The following is a 25,467-nucleotide window of genomic DNA, read 5'->3' on the forward strand; positions in this document are numbered from 1 at the left end:
TGGAGGAAGAGCGACTTAAGTAGGAGAAAAGCTAGGCTAGAGGAAGGTTTCATACATTGCTGAGCAGACTCATCTCAGTTTGTTTCTGTAATGGCCTCTTGGTCCTCTTTTTTTCACCGTTTGACCATTCCTTTAAATATATTTCTGAACAAACACAGAGTTGAAGATATCTGCATGCTGATAGGTTTAAGTTCAGTGAACAAAAGGTGGGGGTGTTGCTGCAGAGACAAGGAAATCAGTCACCAGTTTCCAGCAAGCTGCAAAAGCTTTCACCATTTTGAGTGCCATTGCTTCATCACATCCACAACAATCAGCAAGCCCATGCTGCATGGTTATCTGTGATACTCTGACCAGGGATGACAATGTCAGCATTTGAATATTTCTAGTGTTCAGTGTACATTTTACTATGTGCATATATAAAATATCTTTGTAAGCATTCCAGCAACGCTGTAAAGCAAACTAGTGTTACTATCCCCATATCATAGGAGGGTTGGCTGAATCTAGAAGAACTAAACGATGGACTGGATTCAGCTTCAGCATTCAGAAATGCTGCTATAGTCTGTATTGCGTGGGAACAGGGAAGCTAAATCCAGGTATGCACAAGACCTTGTGTCTCCTCGTTTAAAAACAAAAGCAACAGAATTGCTGTTAAACCTGTCTTTTTACAGCATTCTTGCACAAGTATTAGTGGAACAGTGCTAGCAGTTTTTTTCGGTTTGCTCATGGTTTCTCATAGTGTGCTGGTGGTACTATCTGTTCGTAGATCTACATCTCTTCTTGGAGTCCCATTCCATGGTTCAGTGCTTTCCTCCGGATAATGTGGATGCAGTTTTGGTGACTGGGAATCAAGAAGGGCAACCAGCATGTGATTTAGAATGGAAGAGGGCTGATGTCAGCAAAGGCAGTGCTATAAGCCATGGTGTTCTGCCTCAGGAGTGGAGGGCATCTCCACGGGTTATTCGCATCATTCCATTAGGGAGGCAGGAAAAGCTTTTCCCACTTGCTGTTGACACCTTCAGAACCTGCCCCTTCAGTTCTGTTCCTGCCTCTGAGGGAGTAGCAGCGTTTTTAGAGTAGACCCTACCTCAGAAATTCTTCTTTTTCCCTGTCCCTTCTTTTAAAAACTCCTATTTCCATTGCATTATTTCTCTGTTCTTCCTTACCTTACTGCCTTTCTCTTGTTCCTTTTCCTTCCCTCCTTGGAGAGACAGCATACTGGCGTTTTTGAGTGCTCCTGCCTTTTTTGTGTAGCCTGATGGTGGCGGAACACTCTGACAGATTTTCATCTGTCAAGGAGTTGGATGTACATGCTGCAGCTGCGGCGACTGTTTCAGGCGGGGCCAACATGCCTTTGCGTCTTGATCTCACTGTCTGCCCTGACCATCCAGGTGATGTGGCAAAGGCAGCAGATGAATGGAGAGCCAAGTGGCGCCACTTACTGGAGGACTCTTCGGGAGTCTGGTGGTGGCCATTTTGGAGGCATGGAGTGCTGCACCGATACCCTCCTGCAGCCTGTACTGCACTCAGGAGGAGCAAAAAGTGGCCAAGACTACTGGAGTTCTGCGCAGCCACGCTGCAGTTTCCAAGATTCCTCCTCTCCAGTTCATAACGTACCTCTTTGTACAGAATTTCTCCACTCTCCTGGCATTATGCAAGTCTTTAGACAGACTTTTGTAGCAGAATGAGCATTAATTCACAGGGTAGCCCACAGAATCCCTCCCTCCCCTCTAAGCCATGGCCCTCTAAGGCTTCCAAAAAAGCCCCCCCTCACAGAAACAGATGCAGGCATACTAATACTGAGACAGCTTCTTCTGATTCTGATCGTGAAGGACGTGAAGGAGAGTTTCTCTCTGATAAAGAGGAGGAAGTTAAAGTGGCAGGACAATAGATTTTTTAACATGGGAGGACTATCAGGGTTTTTTTTTGTGACTAAGTGTATAGCTGCCCTAGACATGCATGATGCCCCACCTAACAAAGGAGAGCCTAAATCATCAGGCTCGAATGTAAATCCAGGTCTAGGGGAAACACTGGTTTCTTTCCTCCAGATACAGTTGTGGGAAAAGTTTTTCCTTTCCCTTAATGTTTTGAACGTCAACTTGTAGCGGAGTGGGACAAGCCAGCTGCTAATGGGCAGTTCTTACATTTAAGTAAAAAAATTATGTGCCTTGCCTAACTATGCAAATGAGTTGTTACAGGTGGTTCCAATAGATGACCCTGTGGCTGCCCTCCAGATGACAGGCTTACTCTCTGAGGATGGTCATGGAATATTTGAGATGCTTTAGACAAGAAGACTGTGGTGGCTCTGAAGAAGATTCGTGAGGCTGTAGCCATGATGATTAGAGCGTCTTTGACTGTGTCCATTGCCAACAGAGCTATCATTGTCTGGATCTGCAGGCTAATCGAGATCTTACCTGGGAGTGATCGTCATCTCTTGGAAGGAGCTAGCCACATTCTTAAAGTAGCGTCCTTTTCTGCTGATGCTAGTCTAGACATTCTTACTTTGATGTCTAAGGCCATGGCCGCCTCAGCTGTGACTAGAAGAATGCTCTGGCTCAGAGCATGGCCTGTCAGCCTTTTTTCTAAGTCCATCATCACTGCCTATCCTTTCCAGGGAGATCACCTCTTCAGGGATTCACTTGACAAGATCCTAGTCAAGACTTGTGACAAGAAGAAAGCCATTCCTAGAGCTTTTCATCATTCAGTCAAACATGGAAATAATTCCTTTCATACTCAAGACTCCCTGCCTAGGTATCGTTTGGAGTCCAAAAAGGATAACTGGGATTCCTGTAGAATGTTATTCAAGAAAGGCCCTCCTACTTCCTGATTCAACAAATCAAACTTCAACAAGGCAGACTGTTCCAACCGTGATGCAAACCCAAGCAGTCATGACTATCTCAGCCTTCTGGTGGGGGCCAGACTGTTACACTTTCAGGCAGGCTTTTCAGACAGACTCTTGGACTCTAGATGTCATTCAGATGGGGTATACCATTGAATTCTGTAGCCTTTTGCCAGAGAGGTTCATCCAGTCCCCCTTTTCCAAATACAGCAGCAAGCGAGCAATCATCAATCAAGCTCTACAACACCTAATTGAAATCCATGCCATAGAACTGGTCCCACTGTTTGAACAAGGCCGGGGTGTCTATTCCATTCTGTTTACAGTACCCAAGAAAAATGGAGATTGGAGGACCATCCTGGACCTCAATTTTCTCAACTGTTTCATCAAACTGTACTGGTTCTGCATAGAGTCCTTGAGATCCATCATGGAGATGCTTCAGCCAGGCAACTTTATGACATCTGTGGACCTGATGGAAGCCTATCTATACATTCCTATTCACCCTCGCACAGGAAGTTTCTGCACTTTGTGGTGAATGGCCAGCATTTCCAGTTCCGGACTCTCCCATTTGGTGCCTCCACAGCTCCCAGAGTCTTTTCAAAGATCCTTGTAAATTCTGTAGTGCATCCCAGAAAGCAGGGTGTCCACATCCACCTGTATCTATACAACCTTCTATTCAGATCTAGTAGCCATTCCAGATTCATCCAGTGCGCTGAAATAACACTCCTATGTCTACATCAGCATGGATTTCTAGTGAATCTGTCCAAGATTCTCTTCAGCCTGTTCAGTGAATTGAACATCTGGGTGCAATCATCAACACTACTTGCAACTCCTTGTTCCTTCCAATGAAAAAGGCCAAGAAGTTGAGGGACACAGTGACTCTGATAATCCAGAAGCCATCCTCCATCCTGACCTTGCTGGCCAAGCTAATGGGTCTCCTCATATCTTGTCTGGACATGATTCAGTGGGCTTGTGTACACTTCAGACCCCTACAGATTTTTCTCCATCCTTCCCAACTTGCAATCATTGAACAAAGAGAAATGAATTTACAGGTTCCAGTGCCTGTCAAGCACAGCCTTTTGTGGTGGACAGACCTCAGCAGCCTGTGGCAAGGCAAGGTTTTCTATACACCTCAGACTTGAGAGAGCTTCACTGATGCCAGCTTACAGGGGTGGGGAGCTATCTTCAACAATGTTCCAGTCCAGGGCTGGTGGTCCGCAGAATAACAGACTTCCAATCAATGTTCTAGAGCTCAGGGCCATTTATCTAGGATTGACCCATTTCAATCACAGCTTATCTGTTCAACATGTGTTGATCTGGATGAACAACATATCTGCAAAAGTGTATCTCAACAAACAGGGCAGATTAAAATCCTCTCATCTTCACTGCAAGGCCCTGATGATCCTTTCCTGGGCCGAGAGGAACCTTCTATTAATCAGGGCGGAGCACATCCAGGGTGAGAGCAATACTCAAGCAGACTGGTTCAGCTGACAGATGATCAGTGAGGGAGAGTTCAGACCTGTTTCTCCATTCAGACCTGTTTCTCCTCATATGCAGTCATCTGGGACGGCCACTAGTGGATCTGTTTGTATCAGCCTTGAATAATCAACTGCCATGGTTCTGCATACAATATTATTTTAAGAAAATGGAGGCAACAAATACCCTAACATTTCTATGGCCTTGGGGCCTACTTTTGCCTTCCCTCAAATTTCACTGACCCCAAGGTCGTCTGTTGGATACAGGAATAGAAGGCTGAAGTCATACTGGTGGCTCCTTAGTGGGCTCACTAAGGGGATTAAGGCGACTAATACAGCTTTTCTTAACTGAGCTTCTGTAGAAAAGGTGCGCAGAGGAGTGACTTGGTTATCCATATCCACCTTCATTCGTCATTACAGATTGAACACCTTGGCAGCCTTCAGAAGAAGAGTTCTACGGCACATAGTGACTTCTGATGATGATAATGATGACCCACCTATTTAAAGGATGCTGCTCTGGGAGGTCCTATGGAGATGTCCCCTGCCTCAGAAGGAGAACCACCATTGGTTCTTACTATGAGGGGTCCTTCTCCTCTGAGGTCTGGAGGACGTCTTGGCCCTGTCGTCATTGTCATCGTCATCATCATCCCTTTCTTACTGCACTGTTTCTTCTATCTGCTTACTGTTTTTCTCATGTTATTGCTGAAGTTTCAGGTTCCTGTTATTAACTGTTAGTTTTCTCTTAGGACTTGTGTAGTAGGCTTTTTTAAAATACTGCTTTTGGAGTCCCAGAACTGAAGGGGCGGGTTATTCCAAAGGCACCAACTGGAAGATGAAATTTTTTTCCTGCCTCCCTAGTGGAATAATGTGAATAACCCATGGAGAGGTCCTCCTGACCTTAGAAGAGAAGGACCCCTCATGGTAAGAACCAATGGTCGTTCACTCCTGTCATCATGGGGAGCCTTAACTACCTATTACAAAGACCCTGTGTCCATCCTGGGCTTGTTGGCTGGATGTGCTGTGAAAGTTCTGTGGTCAGAACTTAATTTTAAGGCCTATAAAGGAACTGCTTTGGTTTGGGACTATGATAAGTGGAAAGAGGGGGCTTAAACCTTTCCCACACATGTTATTTTCCAGAGGGAGTACTTGTTTGTCCTATTGTGGAAACTTGTGTGTAGCCTTTAGTACATAGAAATTTTCCATTGAGGCAAAAACAGGTGCCTGGGGCCATTTTGAGTTGGTTAAATCGCATGCAGGAAGTTAAAGGTCCTCTGTTCCTGTTCATGCCTGGGAATTCAGTTCTGAACACAAAACTCCCAGAGCATGTCTGATAGATATAGCAGGGATGGACACATAGGGGAGATGAGGATTTTGTTATGTGTACTTATGTCCAAAAAATTAGTCCTGTTTGACTTTTTCACTTACAAAGAACACTAGAGGTTTATCAGGATTTTCAGTTCCAAAATACTTGATATCTTGACTATAAATTAACTCCAGTCTGTGATGTTCTGAGCTGATTAAAAGGGCTCTGTTAACTTCACTTTTGATACAACTGTTTACTAGAGTATGATCTTCATTCTGCATTTCCATTCTAGAAAGGCTGAATGTGCAGTAAATATATTAAGAGATGTAATGGTTTTTGAAAACTCACAACTCAGTGCATTCCCTCATAACTAAAACATTGCAATTCACATAGCTGTATTACTTACAGGCTCTAGTTCCTCATCAGTAAAGCTGAAAATGTGATCTGCTTCTCACAACCTTTTATGAGAAAGAATAAGATCAGTAGTGAAGTACTTTTGTATTAGTCCTGTACAAAATTATTATGTTCAGTGTTTAACATTTTGGAACCAGTTTTATACAAGTATTGTGTGAATTCAAGGTTAATATATGTTGCAAATAATATTTAATTATTTCTTAGGTTAACTTCTCAATCTGGTGCTACTTTACCAAATGGGCATAGTTTATGTAAGTACTTTGTATTTGATTGGTGTTGATTATAGCTCTTCTCCATAGACGTTTTGGTGTGTTGGATTTTTTGGCACCTTCTTTTGGTTCATTGCCTACAGTGTGCTCATGCACATAAAAAAGACCAGTCATAAGATTTCCAGTTAGTATCTTTTGCTCTGCTTTTTGGTTGCAATTTCACCCATTGACTATTAGAATCATATACCTTATAAGAAAAGCTTTAAAAAGAGCAGGAGATCATTAATAATAATAATAATAAATTTTTATTTATATCCCGCCCTCCCCGCCAAGGCAGGCTCAGGGCGGCATTGGGACTAATACACATACAGACATTGGAAAAAGTAGGGTGGAGATATGGGAATTATCTCTGAAAGTATGCATGTTACTTAACCATCTATATACACTGTTAGCTCATCTGCGGATAGCTAAATCCATGGATTGGACCTCTTGGAGGCCCAAGAGATTTTTCTGCAAATCTGAAATCTACGTTAAAGTATATAGAGGGGTTTAAATCCCCCCAGTACATCTGCATCATCTGTGCATGTACTTACCTGTTCAGAATGGAGCCACTGCAGCCTGTCAGCTGCACTTGCCCTGGCTGCAATGGAGGCGGATGCCTGGGAGTTGCTGTGACCTGGCTGTGGTGGAGGAGGACTCCTGGCAGCTGCTGAAGTCCAGCCATGGTGGCAGAGGATACCTGGCAGGCACACAGGGCTCAGCTGCGACTGAGAAGGATGCTGGTAGCTGTGCTGGACTGAGCAGTGGCAGAGGAGGACACCGGGCTCATTCCCTCCCCACAAGTCTCTCCCCCCTCCTCACTGAGCCATAAGGGGAATTCCCCTCACTTGTCAGAATCTAATGTCACAGAAATGATCCTGAAAGGAATAAATGAGCCTGTAAGCATAAATGCACCAAGCATTTTCTTTGTATTTTCCTTTTTATTCCTTCTGAGTAGTCCTCCTCTATAATTTAAATCTTTCAGCTCTCAAAAGCTGTTCCCTTCGGGGGGAGAAAAAGGGAGACGCGGACCACGCTTGTATAAATGGAGGCAGAGAAGTCAGAAAAAGTTGCCGATCCAGAAAAAACAGATTTGAAAGTTTGAATCAGAGTTTGCTGTTTGACCAGCTAGTAAACAGGTACGTGGGGATAGAAATAATTTCCAGATTAAAGTTTTGTTCGGCAAATGTTTTTTGGTGTCTTCTTTGGGGTGCTTAAATTTTTCTTTGTTTACTAGGAACAACTTGAGATTTCTCATCTTCCTATGTTTGTTTGTCAAGCCCTTTGACATATATTCTTTTAACAGCCTGTAGATTTAATACTTTCAAATTCTTATGCTCCAGTTGTATTATGAATGCTGGTGCAACTGTTGAAATTCGTATGCTCCAGTTCTTATTATGAATGCTAATATAACTGTTGAAACAGGTTCTTTAAAGACCATTCCATGCATGATCTTTAAAGAAAGAATCTGTTGCAAACATAAATTAATTTCCCTTCCAGTACTCTTTAAAATTCTACCTGCTAAAGCCCAAAGACTAGATTTACAAAATTAAGCTTTTGAGTAGTTGGGGAGAATACATGTGTGCCAGGGTGAGGTTGGTTGGAGAAATAGGTCAAGGCCAGTCATCAGGCTATTGTAACCCCATTTGAAGTTTCTGTAGCTTTCTATAGCTATGAGTGGAGTGGGTTCTCATAAGGATCCATAAACCTGCAGTTTTCTGCACTTGCAGATTCCTACCTTTTGAGATAACTGAGGCTCAGAATAGTCTCACATTTTTCAGGACCTGTGCCCTTCATACTCTTAGGTTGGCTAGTATTAGCTGCTGCTCTTGGTTTCTGTTTACCAGTGGGGAGTTATGGTTACGATTTTGGCTAGGGCCTTGAGTCAGTGGGAGGTCTTGAGCAAGTCATAATTTCTCAGCTGAATCTCCCTTACTGGATAGTTAAGAGGATAAAATGAGCGAGAGGAGAGTGTTATGCATCACTCTGAGTTCTTTGGAAGAGGGCATAGTAAAATATGATTAATAATAATAATAATAATTACAAAGCATGTGTCTGCATTTCCCTCTTTTTGTCTCCCCCCCCCCCCCCCCGGGTCTGGCTTTGTTCTATGGTTGGGCAATATCCTGGTAAAACTTGGGTAGAACTGTTTTTAATGACAGTTACTTTGACACCCAGTGCCTTGAGGGTAATTCACACTTGATCCTGGCTAGCACACAGTTGTCTCCCTTTCACTTAATGTCACTTCTTTACCCTTCTCTAAAAGTTGAGTTGCAGTTGGCATTCTGTGAATTGACCTGTGCTTGTTTCAGTGCAGCAAAACCAGATCATGTCTGTTCTTTAGCAGAGAACATTTTTGTCAGAACAGGTTTTGACCCCTTGCTTTTTTTTCATGCACACCTGCGGAACTCAGTTTCATTAAGCTCTGAATCATGTCTGTGCTTGGCTGATAAGCACCTTAATACAGTGCTCTTATGAAATATGTGTGGTTTGTATTTTATTTCATATTAAGTCTTAAAAACATTTCAGTACTGCTGAAGCTGTTCTTCAAGAAATGGACAATATTAACATCAGACGGAATAGGCGATCTGGAGAAGTGGAACGATTGCGCATGTGGACAGATACAGAATTTGTAAGTTCAGATTGGTCATTCATTCTGTGCAGTACTTATAATAATAAAAATAATAATAATAAAATATCAACAAGTTAATTTCTAATAATATGCTTGATTCATTTGTGAACAATACACCAGTGAAATAACGGTTTCAGCAGTGGGAGAATGTTTGACATATCTTAGGGTGAAAATTTGGATTCCTTTTATAATGAAAATGATCGTTGCCAACAGCAGCAGTATAACATCTAGGGGGGAAAATGGCTGGGAATCCATCATAATCAGCTGTTAGACTGACCCGTCTTTCAAGCTGTGCTGTTTGGAAGGGTGATGCCACTGGGCTATTATTGTGGATAATGGAATTCCAATACATATAATTGTCCTGGTGATTACCTAAGGAAATATCAAGCATGTAACTCCACTTCTAAAGGCCTGTCAGAAGGACTGGAAGAGGAACACTGTGCATCCTACTGTTTGTAATTCAGGTTATTGAACATAATGCAGATCATTCTTATTCTAGGAAAACATGGATATGTATTCACGTGTAAAGAGGAGGAGGAAATCACTGAGGAGAAATAGCTATGGAATCCAGAACCACCATGAAGTTTCCACTGAAGGGGAGGAAGAAGGTAATGATGACAGAGGTTAGCTAGTTTTGGTATATGTTATTGAAAGTGACTATGCAAAGAAAGCGATATATGGGTACTAAATTATGTCAGCTCAGAGATGTTGATATAGTCAAATTATATCTATCCTAAGGCATGAAATAACACCCTTGTTGCCTCAGTTTTCAGTTAACTTCCTAAAGCTCATTGCTTTCTTCAGTTGATTTTAAATCTTGTTATTACCCATTGCAAAAATATTATTCTGGTATATTAAACAGAATACCATTTGAGCTAGAGCATTAAAATGTTATAAAAGCAAATTGTTTTTAAAATTGTGGTTGGAAGTGCTGTCAAGGAACAGCTAACTTATGGGGATTCCCTAAGGTATTCAAGGTATGACATGAACAGAGGGGTGTCCCATCCAAATACTAACTAGGGCTGACCCTGCTTAGCTTCCGAGATCTAACCAGATTGGGCTACCCTGGGCCATCCAGGTCAGGGTTTATAAAATTTAAAAGACTTTAAAAAGTCGCAGCAGAAGAGCTGTCTTTAAAATAGTTTACTATTTCTTTGGGTCTTTCCTTTCTAGAATCACAAGAAGAAGATGGAGATATTGAAGCAGAGGAGGCAGAGGGAGAAGAAAACGATCGTCCCTATAATCTGAGACAAAGAAAAACAGTTGAACGATATCAGGCACCCCCTATAGGTAGGAGCAAGTCATAATAGATACAGCCTGTTGTAGATGTATTTCTAAGATTTACCAGTGCCATATTTCTGAAGCCACTCCAACTCTCAGGTTTGCTAGCTGACTTGTATCTCAGATTTTCATCTGTGGATCAGTGTCGTTGATTCAGCAACAGAAAAACTTCAACCACCCCACCCTTCATCTGGTTAGAAAAGTAACGCTAATTTCACTGTTTCTTCAGCTGTATGCCTTGGGAGCTTACAGTGGGTGGGATTCTGTTAGGCAACTCTGTGGAGTTGTGACTTGTTCAGTGCAAACCACATAGGTGTGATGCATTTTGCTGTTTAGCATGTGTATGCCTGGATCTGTTTTGATGATACTTCCCCTAGCTTCCCTGTACATTGGGATAAGGAGATTGTTTTGGGCTGACATGATTCCTACCTTTTCCCACTGCAGAGAACTTGGAGATCTCACTTACTTTGCCCTGTACTTCTCTGCAAGATTATTTGCAGTAGCCTAAGGCTAGGATGTATGTATTTGACAGTGTAAATATTTTGGATGCAATCCCATGGAAATGGAACATACTTAGAAATCATTGGGACTTGAGGTAACAGAAGAGATTGCAGATAGGAGGAAGATGCTGAAGCTTGACTTGCTTATATAAATATTTGGCTTGTAAGTTTTATCAAGTTACTTAATAGTCAGGATGTGTATAGGTTGCTAAAAGAATTATGTGCAAAATTCTCCAGTATATTGTAAAACAGTTTGTAAATCTTGTGTTATTCAGTGCCATCTCACCAGAAGAAAAGGGAAAGTGCATTGTTTGACATTCATAGATCTCCTGCTAGAAGAAGCCATATCAGGTAAATAACACATTTTTCATGTATGTTTTCTTAGTTCGGGTTTTTTTAGAAAAAAATTCTTGCTTAGAAAAGTTCTTCATTAAGCAGTTGCATGAAAATAAAAAAGGAGAAGAAGCACTTGGATGCTTTTATTTTGTCAGCTATAAATAAAGAGCATTAATGCTTTATTGCATGGTAGTAATGCTGAGAATCCTATTTTGTTTTTCTCCTATCATGCACTGCATAATTTCCTTTTCCCATATAAAGTGTTCTTCAGACTTCTTCAAAAAAGAAAGTACGAAGGCAAGCTTTCATTTTTGCTGCATGAACTCCTTATGAAACTGAAGACAACATATCCTTAAGATTTAAGTGTTTTACTGCCATTTACTTAGCCAGGGACAACAGAGTACATGCTGTTCCGCATTTTTTTTTTTTTTTGTTTCCATAGGAGAAAAAAGCATGCCATTCATAGCAGTGATACAACCTCATCAGATGAAGAACGCTTTGAAAGAAGAAAATCTAAGAGCATGGCAAGAGCAAGGAACAGGTACGAAATTTTATGCTTCTTTAAAAATTAACTTGGAAAAACAGCCAGGGGAGGTGTTGATTCAGTACATTTGACTGGTCACATTTTTCATTCATAATGATGTGCAAAACTGTCTTTTTATGCTGAGTCAGACCATTGGACCATTCAGTTGAGTAATATTGAATGTGACTGGCAACGTTAAGTAAGATGGCTGTCCGGTGTGATTAGAACCATCTTCTCTCATATGCTCCTGCCCAGGAATTAAGATCACAGGAAGAGGCCCTCTGGACTGTCCTGTTGACCAAAGAAGCTAGTCTGGTGGGTACATGAGAGAGGGCCTTTTCAGTGCTCAGGAAGTGCACCTGATCCTCCGTACTTTTAATCTTTAGGAGGCGGCTGAAGATGGTTTTATTCTGGACAGCATTTGATTAGTTTTTTCTGCTTATGGTAAATAGTGATTTTAATTCAGAGTTTTTATTTTATGTATTTCTGGTTTTTATTCTGTTTAAGCTGTCTTGAGGTACCAGAAGGAAGAAAGAAAATATTTTAATTAAATAGAAAGTATCTCCTTTTTGATTTCATTTTTTCCTTCTTAGAAACAAATCCGTGAGCAGTGTTCCCTCTAAACTGAGTTAGTGTGAGCTAGCTCACAGGTTTTTTTAGCCTCCAACTCCTACAGTCTTAGCTCAGAAAAAATGGCCCCAGAGCAGTAGCTCACAACTTTTAATGCCAGTAGCTCATGAAGTTGAATTTTTGCTCACAAAACTCTGCAGCGTAGAGGGAGCATTGTCTGTGAGTCTTTATTTTCACACTGGTTTCTCTCGGTGGGGAGGAATCATAGAGTTGGAAGGGACCTCTTGGGTCATCTAGTCCAACCCCCTGCACAATGCAGGAAACTCACAAACACCCCCAAAATTCACAGCATCTTCATTGCTGTCAGATGGCCATCTAGCCTCTGTTTAAAAACCTCCAAGGAAGGAGAGCCCACCACCTCCCGAGGAAGCCTGTTCTGCTGAGGAATCGCTCCAACGGTCAGGAAGTTCTTCCTAATGTTGAGCCGGAAACTCATTTGATTTAATTTCAACCCATTGGTTCTGGTCCTACCTTCTGGGGCCACAGAACACAATTCCACACCATCCTCTATATGATAGCCCTTCAAGTACTTGGAGATGGTGATCATATCACCTCTCAGCCGCCTCCTCTCCAGGCTAAACATCCCCAGCTCCTTCAACCTTTCCTCATAGGACTTGGTCTCCAGACCCCTCACCATCTTCGTCGCCCTCTTCTGGACCCGTTCCAGCTTGTCCCAAAACTAAACACAGTACTCCAGGTGAGGTCTTACCAGAGCAGAGTAAAGCGATACCATCACATCATGTGATCATGTATTCTTCTTTTGATACCACGCCATGGCTCAGTTGCAGAGCATTCACTTTCCATGCAGAAGGTCCCAAGTTCAATCCCTGGCATTTCTAGTTAAAAGCTTCAGGTAGTATGTGATGTGAAAGACCTTGATCTGAGACCCTGGAGAGCTGGTGCAAGTCAGAGTAGACAATTGTAACTCTGATAGACAAGGGTAAGATAGCTTCATGTATTCTTCATGTCAATTTCTCCCCATTAAAACTAGCACATTATTATTTTGGGTCCATTGTTTATACATTTTGTATAGCCAGTATATGGTGTTAAAGAAAAAAAGTCACTGAGACACAAATAAAAACAAGGTGACCTGAAATCATTGGTGATGTGCTCAATAAAGACATAATGAAAATGGCCTCAATGTAATTTATGCTTTTACAAATTTAAGAGAAAAAGTGGCCTTGCTTTTTATTAGGTCTCAAGTAGAGGTTTTTCTTAGTCTGTACTCTTGAGAATCTTTTTAATTAAAGACTATGTGGACTGAACCTGGGGCATTATGTTTGGAAAACCTGTGGATTGAATAAGACATTAATGTTCTATGGATTATATGTATTCCGATGCAGGTAAGACTCAACTTGCTTACAGTGCATGTGTCTTTGGCTGTCTGCATGTGATCTTCCTGACAAGGATTTTCGTTCTGATGTGTGAAGCAGCCTTGAGTCAGATCACTGGTCCATCAAAATTAGTAATGTCTACCACAGGTCTTAGCATTGTGCCAGGTTAAATTGTAACACATGAAAAATCATCTGGAAATATTGGGGCACATCCAACCATCTGTGCACTTCGTGGAGCAGGACTTTCCTGTTTTCCCTCCCAATATAGTCCACGACATTCTCCTCTTTCCAGTTTTGTTCCTAGAAATTAGTAGACCTCAGAAACACAGCATTTGGAGTAAAGTGGGGGTGGGGAATCAAAGCAGTTGTTTCCCCTCCCTCAAAGACTTAAGTGCCATTTAGTCTTTGAAATTTGTGTGATTGCGTGCATGGCATTCTCTGCATATGCACATAAGTTCCTTGGGTTGTAGCCTCGATCAGCATCAAACCAAATTCAGACTTATTTGGGTTTTGTCTCAAGCAGATGTCTGCCTATGAACTTCAGAGCCGAAGATTTGGCCAGTGGAATCCTTCGTGAGCGAGTGAAAGTTGGTGCAAGCTTGGCAGATGTCGACCCAATGATTCTTGACAAATCAGTATGCTCATTTTGTCTTTATACCTTAGAAACATTTAAGTTAAATAAGTATTACTTAAACCAGTGCTTTGAAACTGCTTTTTGCAGGTGCTAGAGAAGATTGGGTAATATTTGTTTTGCAAGTTGTTTTGAAGACACAGTGGCACAAAATGGATACAATATTTAACTTTACAGTTGTTCAAAACCAATTAACTAGCCTGGTTTTGAGTTTAGGCTCTGACCCAGTGCCTGTTGAATGAGAAACCAGTAGAGTAAAAGTTGTTTCCTTTTCCCTAGGTGCGATTTGACAGCATAGGTGGATTGAGCAATCACATTCATGCACTTAAGGAAATGGTTATATTTCCTCTTTTATATCCTGAAATCTTTGAAAAATTCAAAATTCAGCCACCGAGGTAGGTATATTTCATCACATGTAATTTGTTTGTATTGTATTTTTTTTTCTGAGCAAAGCTCAGGCTTGTTTTATAAAGCAGATATCAGCAAGCCATCTCTTTGCCACATACATCCTATAAGGTATATTTACTTTCTAGCCCTCACCTAGAGCTGTGAGTCTGGAGGTAAAAGTGAATATTTTGGGGGAGTTAAACTAGTTACTCAGAGTTCTTGTTGGGAAGGAAAAAGCAATAAACAGCAGGAACAGAGCAGTTGTTTCCTCTGTTAGGCTGTTTGTGAAACATAAGTTTTTCAGATGTGATTTAAAAGCAAAGTAGCATTTTGGATTAATGCTTCTGACTTCGGAAGATAGCTGTTGATTTTTTTTTTTGAAGACTGATGCAAGGAAAGCAATAGAGATGAGATTTTAATTTTGTCATTCAGGCCTCTAAAAGAATTTCAAGAAGTTGTCAAGAAGCACTAGATATTGTACAGGTGGAAGATGGCTAGGACAAGAGGTTTTTGCTTTCTTTTTTTTAAAACAGAAGCAAAATGGTTCAATTCAGGTCTCCCAGTCTTTTTCTTTACATGCATTAGCGGGTCTTCTCTCTCCCCTGGTTTTAATTAACTGTTGAAGGCATATCTATTTAGGGACTGGAGAAGTTGAGATATTTTACTCTTATAATGCCAAATAGTGTTATAATTTTAAACTCTGCAAACAATATTTGGACAATCATCTGGCAATATTTGGATATTCATCTGATATTGCGTTCAACTGAGTTCTTTTATAGTGCAAAACAGACAACTAACCTGATAAATCAGGTACTAGCCAGACGAAAAACATGCTTTTGTTCAAATAGCCATAGCAAGATTTTTCTTAAGTAGTTTGAAATAGAGAGGATTATTCCATTTTTTAAAGTGTTCATTTGTAGTTCTGTAGTATTTTGCTTTTTCCAAAGTATTCTGAAAAGATGGGTGGTCATTTTTTCTATGTGGGTGGGAAATACACTGTACAAAATGCAAAGAGACGGTGATTACAATGTTTGTCCATTTGTCTTCAGGGGCTGTTTGTTTTATGGTCCTCCTGGAACAGGTAAAACTTTGGTAGCCAGAGCTCTGGCCAATGAATGCACCCAAGGAGAGAGAAAGGTTGCGTTCTTTATGAGGAAAGGAGCAGACTGTCTCAGTAAATGGGTTGGTGAATCTGAACGGCAACTCCGACTCCTGTTTGATCAAGTTAGTACTCTAGATTTATCTTCAGTAGTTTCTTTTAGGGCTAAATGTGAAGAGGGAAGGGAACCGGATCTTTCAATAATTGCTGAAAGTACCCTCCCCTTGCAGTGCTTGGAGGGGTAGGAGGGTTGGAATGGGGTCAGAATCTTCACCCATTCAGAATAAGGGCAATACAATGCAGGAAATATTGTCCATTTTCCAAACTGTATTTGTCATCATGTCACCAAATCAGGTTGGTTACATAATGTTATGAATATCACTCCAAGAGTTATCTTCAGAACAGAAGTAGTGGCTGCAAATAGTCATGCAAATCATGAAGACTTGTAGACACAGTGGCTTGGTTTTATTATATGTTGTGGGGGCATTCTCCCCAGAGCACTATGTCTGCCAAATAAGCATTTGGTGCAGCTCTAGTTTCATTGTATCAGCATTTAATTCTACAAAGTAGGTACATCCAGTGGTCATTTTGTAGAAAAATAGGTGGTGGAGCTCAACCAGGGATTGTTATGCAACTGCACATACTGTTTAATGGACAAGAAGGTGGAACTCTCAGAAGGAGGAGGTGGAACTCTCAGAAAGGTTCAGGAGCTCCCACTGAATCTGAGGCCTGGGTACATCCATATGAAGGAAACTGAGCGGCGTCTCTAGAGAGTCTGCATCTCCAGTGTGGAGAGATGTTTAAGAAAAAATGTTAGTGTTTTTTGTATCTGAATAAGTTTAAAGTAATTGTGGAGATGCATATTTATTAGAATATGCTAGAAGATGTAATAGCAAGCTGGTAAGAGTTTTTCTTAGAGCTCAAGTACAAGAGCATTGTTAGTAATGTGAGACTGAAAATGTACAGGAGACCAACTTTGCATGATTGATTTTATAATTTCCAAACATTTGGGGGGAATTTGGGGCTTTTTTTTGTATGTAATGTCATGTCTGAATGTCAGAAATTGGATGCCCCATTCCTAGATCACCTGGTCACTAAAGTTTACACACAACTGCTGTTTTGGTCCCAATCAAGATGGATCATCTGTTGGTGCTAGCAGATGACAGTGGGGAATTAGTGGAAGAAAGGTGTCTTACGTTTTGTCATGGGTGCTTCATTTCATTTGTGCAGTACATTGCCTACTAAGAGCAGGGGCAACTGCTATGCCATAAAAAGATATGCTGAATTTTGATCCCAATAGATATGGAACAATCTTTTTTTATTCTTGTGGCCATTCCATTCTGCAGACAGTCTGGAAACCAGAATGGTCTGTTCTCTTCATGAGTGTTCAGGTTCTGTAATAAAGTTGGAATCACCTAGCAATAAATCTTTGCAGACAAGGAATTATGTTGTGCGGTGGGGCTTTTGTGAGTTCATTGACCCTTAAACTGAAGGAAGCATGTGCTTTGTGAAAAGAGGCAGATTGTCAGTGGTCCTCTGCTTGTCCATGATAAATGTGATACAGAAATAAAGTAATATGTAAAGTACACATGGGGCCTCATTTCCTGTCAAGTGCATTCAGAAGGAGAAAACAGTTTTAGTGCCTTGTTAATAAATTAATTTCTGTGATAGATATTGCTGGAATGAAAACGAAGTACCTTTTGGTTAATGCAGCAATCTTTGTGGAGTAAAGGTGATGCCATTTACTGTTTTTATGTTTTTGCAGTAGTCTTAAGTTAGAGTACCCAGCTTGCTGTGGGTAAAGTGTAGATGACTGGGGAAGGCAATGGCAAACCACCCCATTAAAAGTCTGCCATGAAAATGTCATGAAAGCAATGTCACCCCAGAGTTGGAAATGACTGGTGCTTGCACAGGGGACTACCTTTACGTTAGATATACTGTTCAAAAAGACATAAGTAGAGCTCTGCTGGACCAAGCCATTGGGTCCTTCTGGTTCAGCATCGTGTCTTCCCTGGTGGTGTTCTGCATGACTGGATGTTTGTGCCTACTTGAAAAGGAATAGGTTGTAACAGTAGTGCAAAGTGTTTTAGAGCTTGCTGCAGAGATAGAGTAGTATAACTGTACTCAAAAAGGATATTATAGCATTGGAAAAAGTCCAGAAAAGAGCAACTAGAATGATTAGAGGGTTGGAACACTTTCCCTATGAAGAAAGGTTAAAACGCTTGGGGCTCTTTAGCTTGGAGAAACGTCGACTGTGGGGTGACATGATAGAGGTTTACAAGATAATGCATGGGATGGAGAAAGTAGAGAAAGAAGTACTTTTCTCCCTTTCTCACAATACAAGAATTTGTGAGTATTCGATGAAATTGCTGAGCAGTCAGGTTAAAATGGATAAAAGGAAGTACTTCTTCACCCAAAGGGTGATTAACGTGGAATTCACTGCCACAGGAGGTGGCGGCAGCTACAAGCATAGCCAGCTTCAAGACGGGGTTAGATAAAAATATGGAGCAGAGGTCCATCAGTGGCTATTAGCCACTGTGTGTGTGTGTATATATATATATATTTTTTGGCCACTGTGTGACACAGAGTGTTGGACTGGATGGGCCATTGGCCTGATCCAACATGGCTTCTCTTATGTTCTTATAACTTTGACCTGTCAGTTCAGCCTGGGAAGAGCTGTGTTAGTATTCTGCTCCATCTGGTATAGAGCAGGGGTAGCCAATTTGCTTAACGTAAGAGCCGCATAGAATAAACATCAGATATTTGAGAGCTGGAGGACATGAACAAATACTACACCCACGTCTTTATTAATACTTTCTTTGCACAGAAAGATAAAATACATATATATGCACTTTACAACCTGACCATGCTAGAAGGAGACTTTTTTAAAAAACAAAAACTGGGAATAACAGGGAATTATTTTTTGGCACCAGTGGGAAAGGAAACACACATGTACCATATAAATCATTGACCACCATTTGCATCATTATGCATCTCTCTTTGCCTTGACACCAAGATTAGTAAATACAGCTCCTACAAGAGCTATGAAACTAACAGGGAACTCTGCACTGCTTTCTTTTATTCCATCCCTCCTTCCAGTAGCTCCCTTGGCTCTTCCACTCTCATTCCCTGCTCTAGGTCTTTGGGCAACATCTGTGGTGGAGGGGAAGAGCTTGCGAGCCTGCCTATTTCTCCCTCTTTTCCTGCTTCACACACGCACTGAATCTTAATTCAGTGGGGAAAAATCTACAAACCTATATGGGCACAGCTTCCATTGTCTCAGAATGACTTTAAGCAGTATTTATCTGATACCAACTTTATGCAGGCAGCTTTCCCAAACAAGGGATCTTGTTTTATAAAGGTCCTGAGTTTCCGTACTTGTAGCAGACCAAACTTCTCTTCTAATATTTACATTGCTCTCATGTATCTTACAGATTGTTACAAGTACATAATTGACAAAGGTTATAGGACTTAACAATCACATCTTTCAGACATGTTTCCTGCAGAAACAACATTAAAAATAGTTTTCAGTACATTTTATATGGTACAGAATAAAATGTATAGTCTCTTTGACTTGGATGGAAAAGTTTCCAGGTTAAAATGTTTTCCTCTTGATTGAACAGAGAAAGGTTTTAGGCAGGGATTTTAAAGTAGTAGTATTTGTTGATCTTTCAAGTTTTGCATCCAGAACACCATTAAAACGTCACCTGACCAGAATTATCTAGAGGTGCTCTAAGGCAAGTTTGTTCTGTAACTGAAGATACAAAAGCCCTAGAGTTTGGAGTATAAATAAATAAATGTGTTTCATGTTTATGAAAAATATTGTTTCCTGCTCACCAGGCATACCTAATGAGGCCATCCATAATCTTTTTTGATGAAATAGATGGCTTGGCTCCAGTCCGTTCAAGCAGGCAAGACCAGATTCACAGGTAATACTGATGTGTTCCTTCTGAATGTGTTGTCCATTTAACCATATAGACATGGTCATTTTTAATTTAATCTGGGCTAAGATAAATTTCTTGCATATGGGAAGGGGAAACTTAGGGTAAAAAATTGGTATTAAAAACTCACTACACAGTTCTCTGTGTTGGAGCCAGTGAACTGTGACAGGGGTAGCTGTGCTTGTGGAGTATATGAATAAGTACTGCTTTTGAACAAGTTTTGGGATGTGGTTGGTGGTTGTTGAGTGATTTAATCCCTGGCTTCTCCTGGCATGGGACCCCAGGTAGCAGATAGAGGAAGACCTTTCTCTCTGCTTGACATTGGAGGCCCACTGCTGGTCAGAGTAGAGATGGTACTAAGCTGGACAGACCAATCATCTGAGGTGATATAAGGCAACTCCACTGTAGGTTTGCATACATGTTTGAATGAAGATCTAGATTGGGGTGGCTAAACTTGCTTAATGTTAAGAGCCACATAGAATAAGCGTCAGATGTTTGCAAGCTGCAAGACATGAACATCAGATGTTTGAGAGCCGGGAGGGAGGCAGGCAGGCAGGCAGGCAGGAAGGAAAATAGATGGGAGAGGGAGGTAGAGGTAGAAGGAAAGCAATTTTAACTTCAAATGCATTCTCCAAGCCACTGGCTGGTTTGGCTTGGAGAAGTGATTTAAAGAGAGAAATGCTTTCTCCAAGCCAGCCAACAGGGTGGTGGGGGCTTTGAGAGACACAATATGTGTGAAAGAGCCACATGTGGCTCCCGAGCTGCAGTTTGGTCACCTCTGATCTAGATAAAGAGCTAGGTACAAGTCCAGTAATATCGTAGAGACCAAGAAGATTTTGGGGGTATATGTAAAGTAGAGGAACTTGTAATACTGGCTGAGCTGTACAGAATTCCAGTTCAGCAATTTTGTGCTGAAGTTACCATTTGAAGTACTTTTAATGAGTAATTGTGTTTTTAAGGTCAGCAGCAAGTGTACCTTGGGGCTCACCTTAAGTATTAATGGGCTTGATAAGCATGGACTAATTAGTTTGTAATGGGACCTCCTGTGTACTTTCTGCACTGCTGTTGATGTATTTTTGGAAATAGTGCATTTGCATGTTTTAATCTTTCTGACTAAATGAAATTAATTAGAAAATGTTGTTTTAGCTCTATAGTATCTACCCTGCTTGCTCTCATGGATGGGCTGGACAACAGAGGCGAAATAGTTGTCATTGGTGCTACAAACAGACTTGATTCTATAGATCCAGCACTTAGAAGACCAGGTCGCTTCGACAGGGAATTTCTTTTCAGCTTGCCAGATCAGAAGGTAAAAAAAAGTTAAAGGACATGTCTAATTGCTTTTTATGTCTAGTGAAAAAGAAATTCCTTAGATCCTCTCATTAAAAGAAACATAGTGATAGCAGCATAATACTCACATGCTTAAAGTATAACCATTTTGACCATAAGCCAACATGTATTTGAGGGTGGTTAAGCCTGTTCAACTCTGTGATGGTCTTTATAATTAAATATGTTGATATTTAGAAGCAGTGATCTTCTTCCCCTACCTTTCCATTTTGTAGGCTTCTTGTTCTTTTGCTTTTCTTACTCAATTACCTATACAGATTTTTGAAATGAAACAAACAATTGCTCATTTCAAAGTAGGCTGTTTGTTGTTACCTTAGTTTTGCAAAGGAACTGTCTCTGGGTAAGCGGTAGTACTAATGGGCTAACCTTCTTCAATACCAGCATTGTCAATAGGAATACAGCTTTCCAATGAGTGTAAGACTGAATATAGCTCTTTATTGCCAGTGTGATGTAGTGGTTAAGAGTGGTGGCCTCTAATATGGAGAACCGTGTTTGATTCCCTGCTCTTCTGCATGAAACTTGCTGGGTGACCTTGGGCATCAGAGTATTCTGAGAACTCTTGCAGCCCCCCATCTACCTCACGCTTGTTGTGGGAACAGGAGGGGAAGGCGGCTAACACTCCTGAAGCTGCTTTGAGACTCCTTAAGGTAGAGGAAAGCAGGGTATAAAAAACCCAACTCCTCCCCCTCTTCTTCAAAATGTGAAGAGGATTGGAATTGGCTGGAAAGATCCATGTTAAATTCATTAATGACAATTTGGGTCAGAATTGAAGTATCATTGTTTGGTCACAGGTACAACAGCAAACCATGGTTTGGTGCTATGTGAAGCAGCCTGGGAGATCTTTGGACTTGCATATGCAAATGATTAAATACTTCTGGGTTTATATGGTGAGCCACACTGTGCTGTTACATCCCAATCAGCAAGTTGTGCTTTTATGCCTGGCCTGTGCTGAAAATTTCAGGCTACTATTTGGAATCCTGATGTGACAACCAATGAGAGCTGATGAATGTTGGAAAACAGCAGATAAGAACAGCAGTGGGGAGTTGGCAGGTGGGGAAAGAGAAGAGGTTGTCTGAGTGAAAACTGTGAACAGCTGCTTATAGCTGGCTGAAAATAGTTGGTAACCAGAGGATCCCAGTTGCATGAATAGGACCACAGTTGAGTTTAGTGGAAGTGAAACGGTGGAACTTCTACCATTTTTTTCAGTATTATGTTATTACCATATGTAAAAGTTAACCTCTTATTTTATTTAACCCTGTGGGTTGTATATTTCAGAGAAAGCAACACACGTATGCAAGTTAGCATCTCAGTCTGTATATGTATTATAAGATATGAATAAATGGTGGCAGCATGTTAATGGAGCAGTGTTTGAGCCCCAACCCCTATAATCCTGTATGAGTGAGGGCTTGTTATAAATGGACTTGGCTACCCCATCTGCTGATGGCTCTGTGAATGGGAGAAAGGGCCTGAGAGGGGAAATGGACAAGTCTTTGTATGTAATTGAGACAAGAAGGGTAGTTTGGAGCCTGGAAGGGTTATTGGAGCCTTCCTTAAAGATGGAGGCTCAGATAGCAGCCGCTGCCAAGTCCGCGTTTTTTCACCTTAGGCGGGCAAGGCAGTTGGCCCCCTTCCTGGAGCGCGACGACCTAGCAACAGTGATCCATGCTACAGTCACCTCGAGGTTGGACTACTGTAATGCCCTCTACATGGGGCTGCCCCTGTCCCGAACTCGGAAATTGCAGCTGGTGCAGAATGCCGAGGCCCGGCTGTTATTGGGCCTCCCAAAGTGGGAGCACATTCAGCCGGGTCTTCGGACTCTGCACTGGCTTCCAGTGATATACCGAGTCCGGTACAAGGTGCTGGTTATCACCTTTAAAGCCCTATATGGCTTGGGACCTGTCTACCTGAAGGACCGTCTCTCCCCGCATGTTCCCCAGAGAGTACTGAGGTCGGGATCACAAAACTTCCTTACTGTCCCTGAGCCGAAAGAAGCCCGCTTGAAAGCCACAAGAGAAAGGGCCTTCTCTGTTATGGCCCCTACATGGTGGAATCAGCTACCGGAAGAGGTGAGGGCCCTGTGGGACCTTGTTCAGTTCCGCAGGGCCTGTAAAACAACCCTCTTCCGGTTAGCCTACACCTAGCTTGAGAATTTTAATGCAACCTGCCAGATCTCTGTATATATTGGAATATTTATTAATTTTTATGGTTTTATCTGGTTTATCTGTTTTAAAGTTATTCCCTTACATGTTTAAATATTGTTTAATTTATGTTGGATCTAATGCTGGAAGCCGCCCTGAGCCACTTGTGGGAAGGGCGGGATATAAATTCTAAATAAATAAATAAATAATAAATAAGTTTGTGGTTGTCCTGAACTACTTGTAACCGTGAACCTGAGAGAGAGAGGTTTTAGAAGGTGGTAGGCACTTTGTATGAGTGGAGAAAAACCATCTCACCTGGTTTCGTAGGGAAGTGCATAGGGGAAAGGAAATGAGTAAGTGTGAACACTCCTAAAGGCTTTTTCACATAGAATCAAACTGTGGGTTAACTATTGTATAGGAACCAAGTCTTTCCATATTAGAACCTGAGTTCCTGTATGTTTTCACGTATGTTTTACTGTATTGATGCATTGATGTATCTTTGTTGAAATTACTGCTTTGAACTATAAAAATAAATGTTCTGTTAGACTGAATTAATCAAACATTTTGCGTTGCTTATCTGTAGTAGTAAACTTGTGAAAAATGAAATAGAAGAGTGTGTATTTGCTTCATATTAAATGAAAAGGCATAAAACAAGTGGCATTTGCTACAAAAATTCCTCATGGTTTTAGAGTAAAAAAATAAATTGAGCTTTAACTGGTGTATTATTTTAAAACTAGCAGGAATTTGAAAAAAAGTACAGTAAAGCTAAGGGGGTGGGTTGTGTATGTATGTGACATTTTATCGTGATGTTGCTATTAATGCTAAATTTCTTTTCTTTTCTTTTTTTTTACAAGGCAAGAAAGCACATTTTACAAATTCATACCAGGGACTGGAACCCCAAATTGTCAGATCCTTTTTTGGGAGAGTTAGCTGAGAAATGTGTTGGTGAGTGGTATCTCATTAGTGCTTTCACTTTAGATGTATGTTCTAAATGCTTGCATATTCAGTTTTGTGTGTGCATTCAGTCCTTTGATTAAGCATTTAATTTTGGAGGGGATAAATTAATGCATACTAGATAGTGTAAATATAACTAATTTATTATTCTCATGCCAGCTTTGATCTTTCCTGTCAGTATCATGACTCCTCAATAAAAAATATGTTGAAAGCCTTGGCATGGCCCCTATTATTCCTTTATAGGACAGAACATGGAAAGCTACCTTAAAGCCCATGGGAATGCTGTTCATCTAGAGGAAAATAGATGTCAACTTTTTTATACTACAAATAAAGTTGGGATAACAACATTTTCCTAAATGTGTGTGAGCACAGCACAGTTAATTTTTTTTTTAAACTGAAAATGGTTTTGCATTGAGAAGACTCATGAGCTAACAATCCAAATGACGCTAAGATGTGATTTTTGTATGTTAGTAGCTTGCACGGAATAGAAAATGATTTCTCTCTCTCTCTAAAGTTGGGCACTGAATATCTGAAATCTGCTATGGAGCATCACACATGGAATATTGACTAGCAGATTGGCTGTTGAGAACTAAAAATAATTGCTTTACCTGTAGTTTGGGAAAGCTTAACATGTTTTAAGCATAGTTAATAAAACTTCTAAAAAACCCCAGACCCATGGCCACCTCAAAACAACTTTTCATCTTCTGCCAATCTCAGACTGTAGTCAACATTATTTTAGAGAAACAACTGCTTCAAATCAATTTGGGTCTACATCAAAACAGTAAAATTTTAAACTGAACACAGTCCATTCAGTCAGCTACTGTACATCCGAATTATCCTCTTCATCCACAGGGACATCTATCTTGGAAGCAGCATTCCTCCACTTTTGATCTGCAAAGACCCCAACATCTTCTGGTGAGAAGAAAACCAAAATATCCAGCAAATGACAAATTAAACTTTGCCTGGTGTAAGAAAGCATGTGCCAAACCCCATTTCATATAGATTTTTCTAGAGATTTTGCAAAAGTCACTTAGTGGGAAAAAGATAATAACATTTCCCCACCACCAGTACTTCACCATGTTTCAGTTTGGAAAAATTATAATACTTTAAGATTGCAAGAACATTTCTTGTAGATCTTTTTCAGAAATATACTGTGATGTACCCAATTGAATTTGCAGAGAAAACGTGTTAGAGGGGAGAAAACAAACAATCGGGCTGTATGCTCTGATTTGCCCTCTGAGCATAATTTATATTTCTAAACTATGCTATCTCAGTGCAGTTTTTAGATTTGCAGTGTACATCTAGTCAAAGACAAGTCTAGCTGCCAACACTTACAAAGAGATAATCACATTTCTGTTTGAAGAACTTGAAATGTGTTAGCCTATTCAACATCTTGAAATTCATTGGGACATTTTGATCATGCCTACTTCTTTTAGTCCTCTGACACAGTTGCTAATGCTTCTC

General features: G+C 40.8%; 1 protein-coding gene across 3 annotated transcripts in view; it reads left to right on the top strand.

The window, feature by feature from the left end:
• Positions 1 to 25,467, top strand: part of ATAD2B (ATPase family AAA domain containing 2B) — a 112,479-nt gene that overhangs the window by 13,286 nt on the left and 73,726 nt on the right. For all 3 annotated transcript variants that reach the window (XM_060233416.1, XM_060233430.1, XM_060233423.1), the window contains exons 3-15: positions 6,230 to 6,276; positions 7,259 to 7,412; positions 8,803 to 8,905; positions 9,405 to 9,513; positions 10,079 to 10,195; positions 10,962 to 11,037; positions 11,465 to 11,563; positions 14,033 to 14,144; positions 14,420 to 14,535; positions 15,577 to 15,751; positions 19,467 to 19,555; positions 20,714 to 20,873; positions 23,904 to 23,994. In XM_060233416.1, the coding sequence (XP_060089399.1) occupies positions 6,230 to 6,276; positions 7,259 to 7,412; positions 8,803 to 8,905; positions 9,405 to 9,513; positions 10,079 to 10,195; positions 10,962 to 11,037; positions 11,465 to 11,563; positions 14,033 to 14,144; positions 14,420 to 14,535; positions 15,577 to 15,751; positions 19,467 to 19,555; positions 20,714 to 20,873; positions 23,904 to 23,994 (1,448 nt within the window). The remainder of the gene's footprint in view (positions 1 to 6,229; positions 6,277 to 7,258; positions 7,413 to 8,802; positions 8,906 to 9,404; positions 9,514 to 10,078; positions 10,196 to 10,961; positions 11,038 to 11,464; positions 11,564 to 14,032; positions 14,145 to 14,419; positions 14,536 to 15,576; positions 15,752 to 19,466; positions 19,556 to 20,713; positions 20,874 to 23,903; positions 23,995 to 25,467) is intronic.

The sequence above is a fragment of the Heteronotia binoei genome, chromosome 1, assembly GCF_032191835.1.
Source record: "Heteronotia binoei isolate CCM8104 ecotype False Entrance Well chromosome 1, APGP_CSIRO_Hbin_v1, whole genome shotgun sequence".
NCBI classification, from domain to species: Eukaryota; Metazoa; Chordata; class Lepidosauria; order Squamata; family Gekkonidae; genus Heteronotia; species Heteronotia binoei.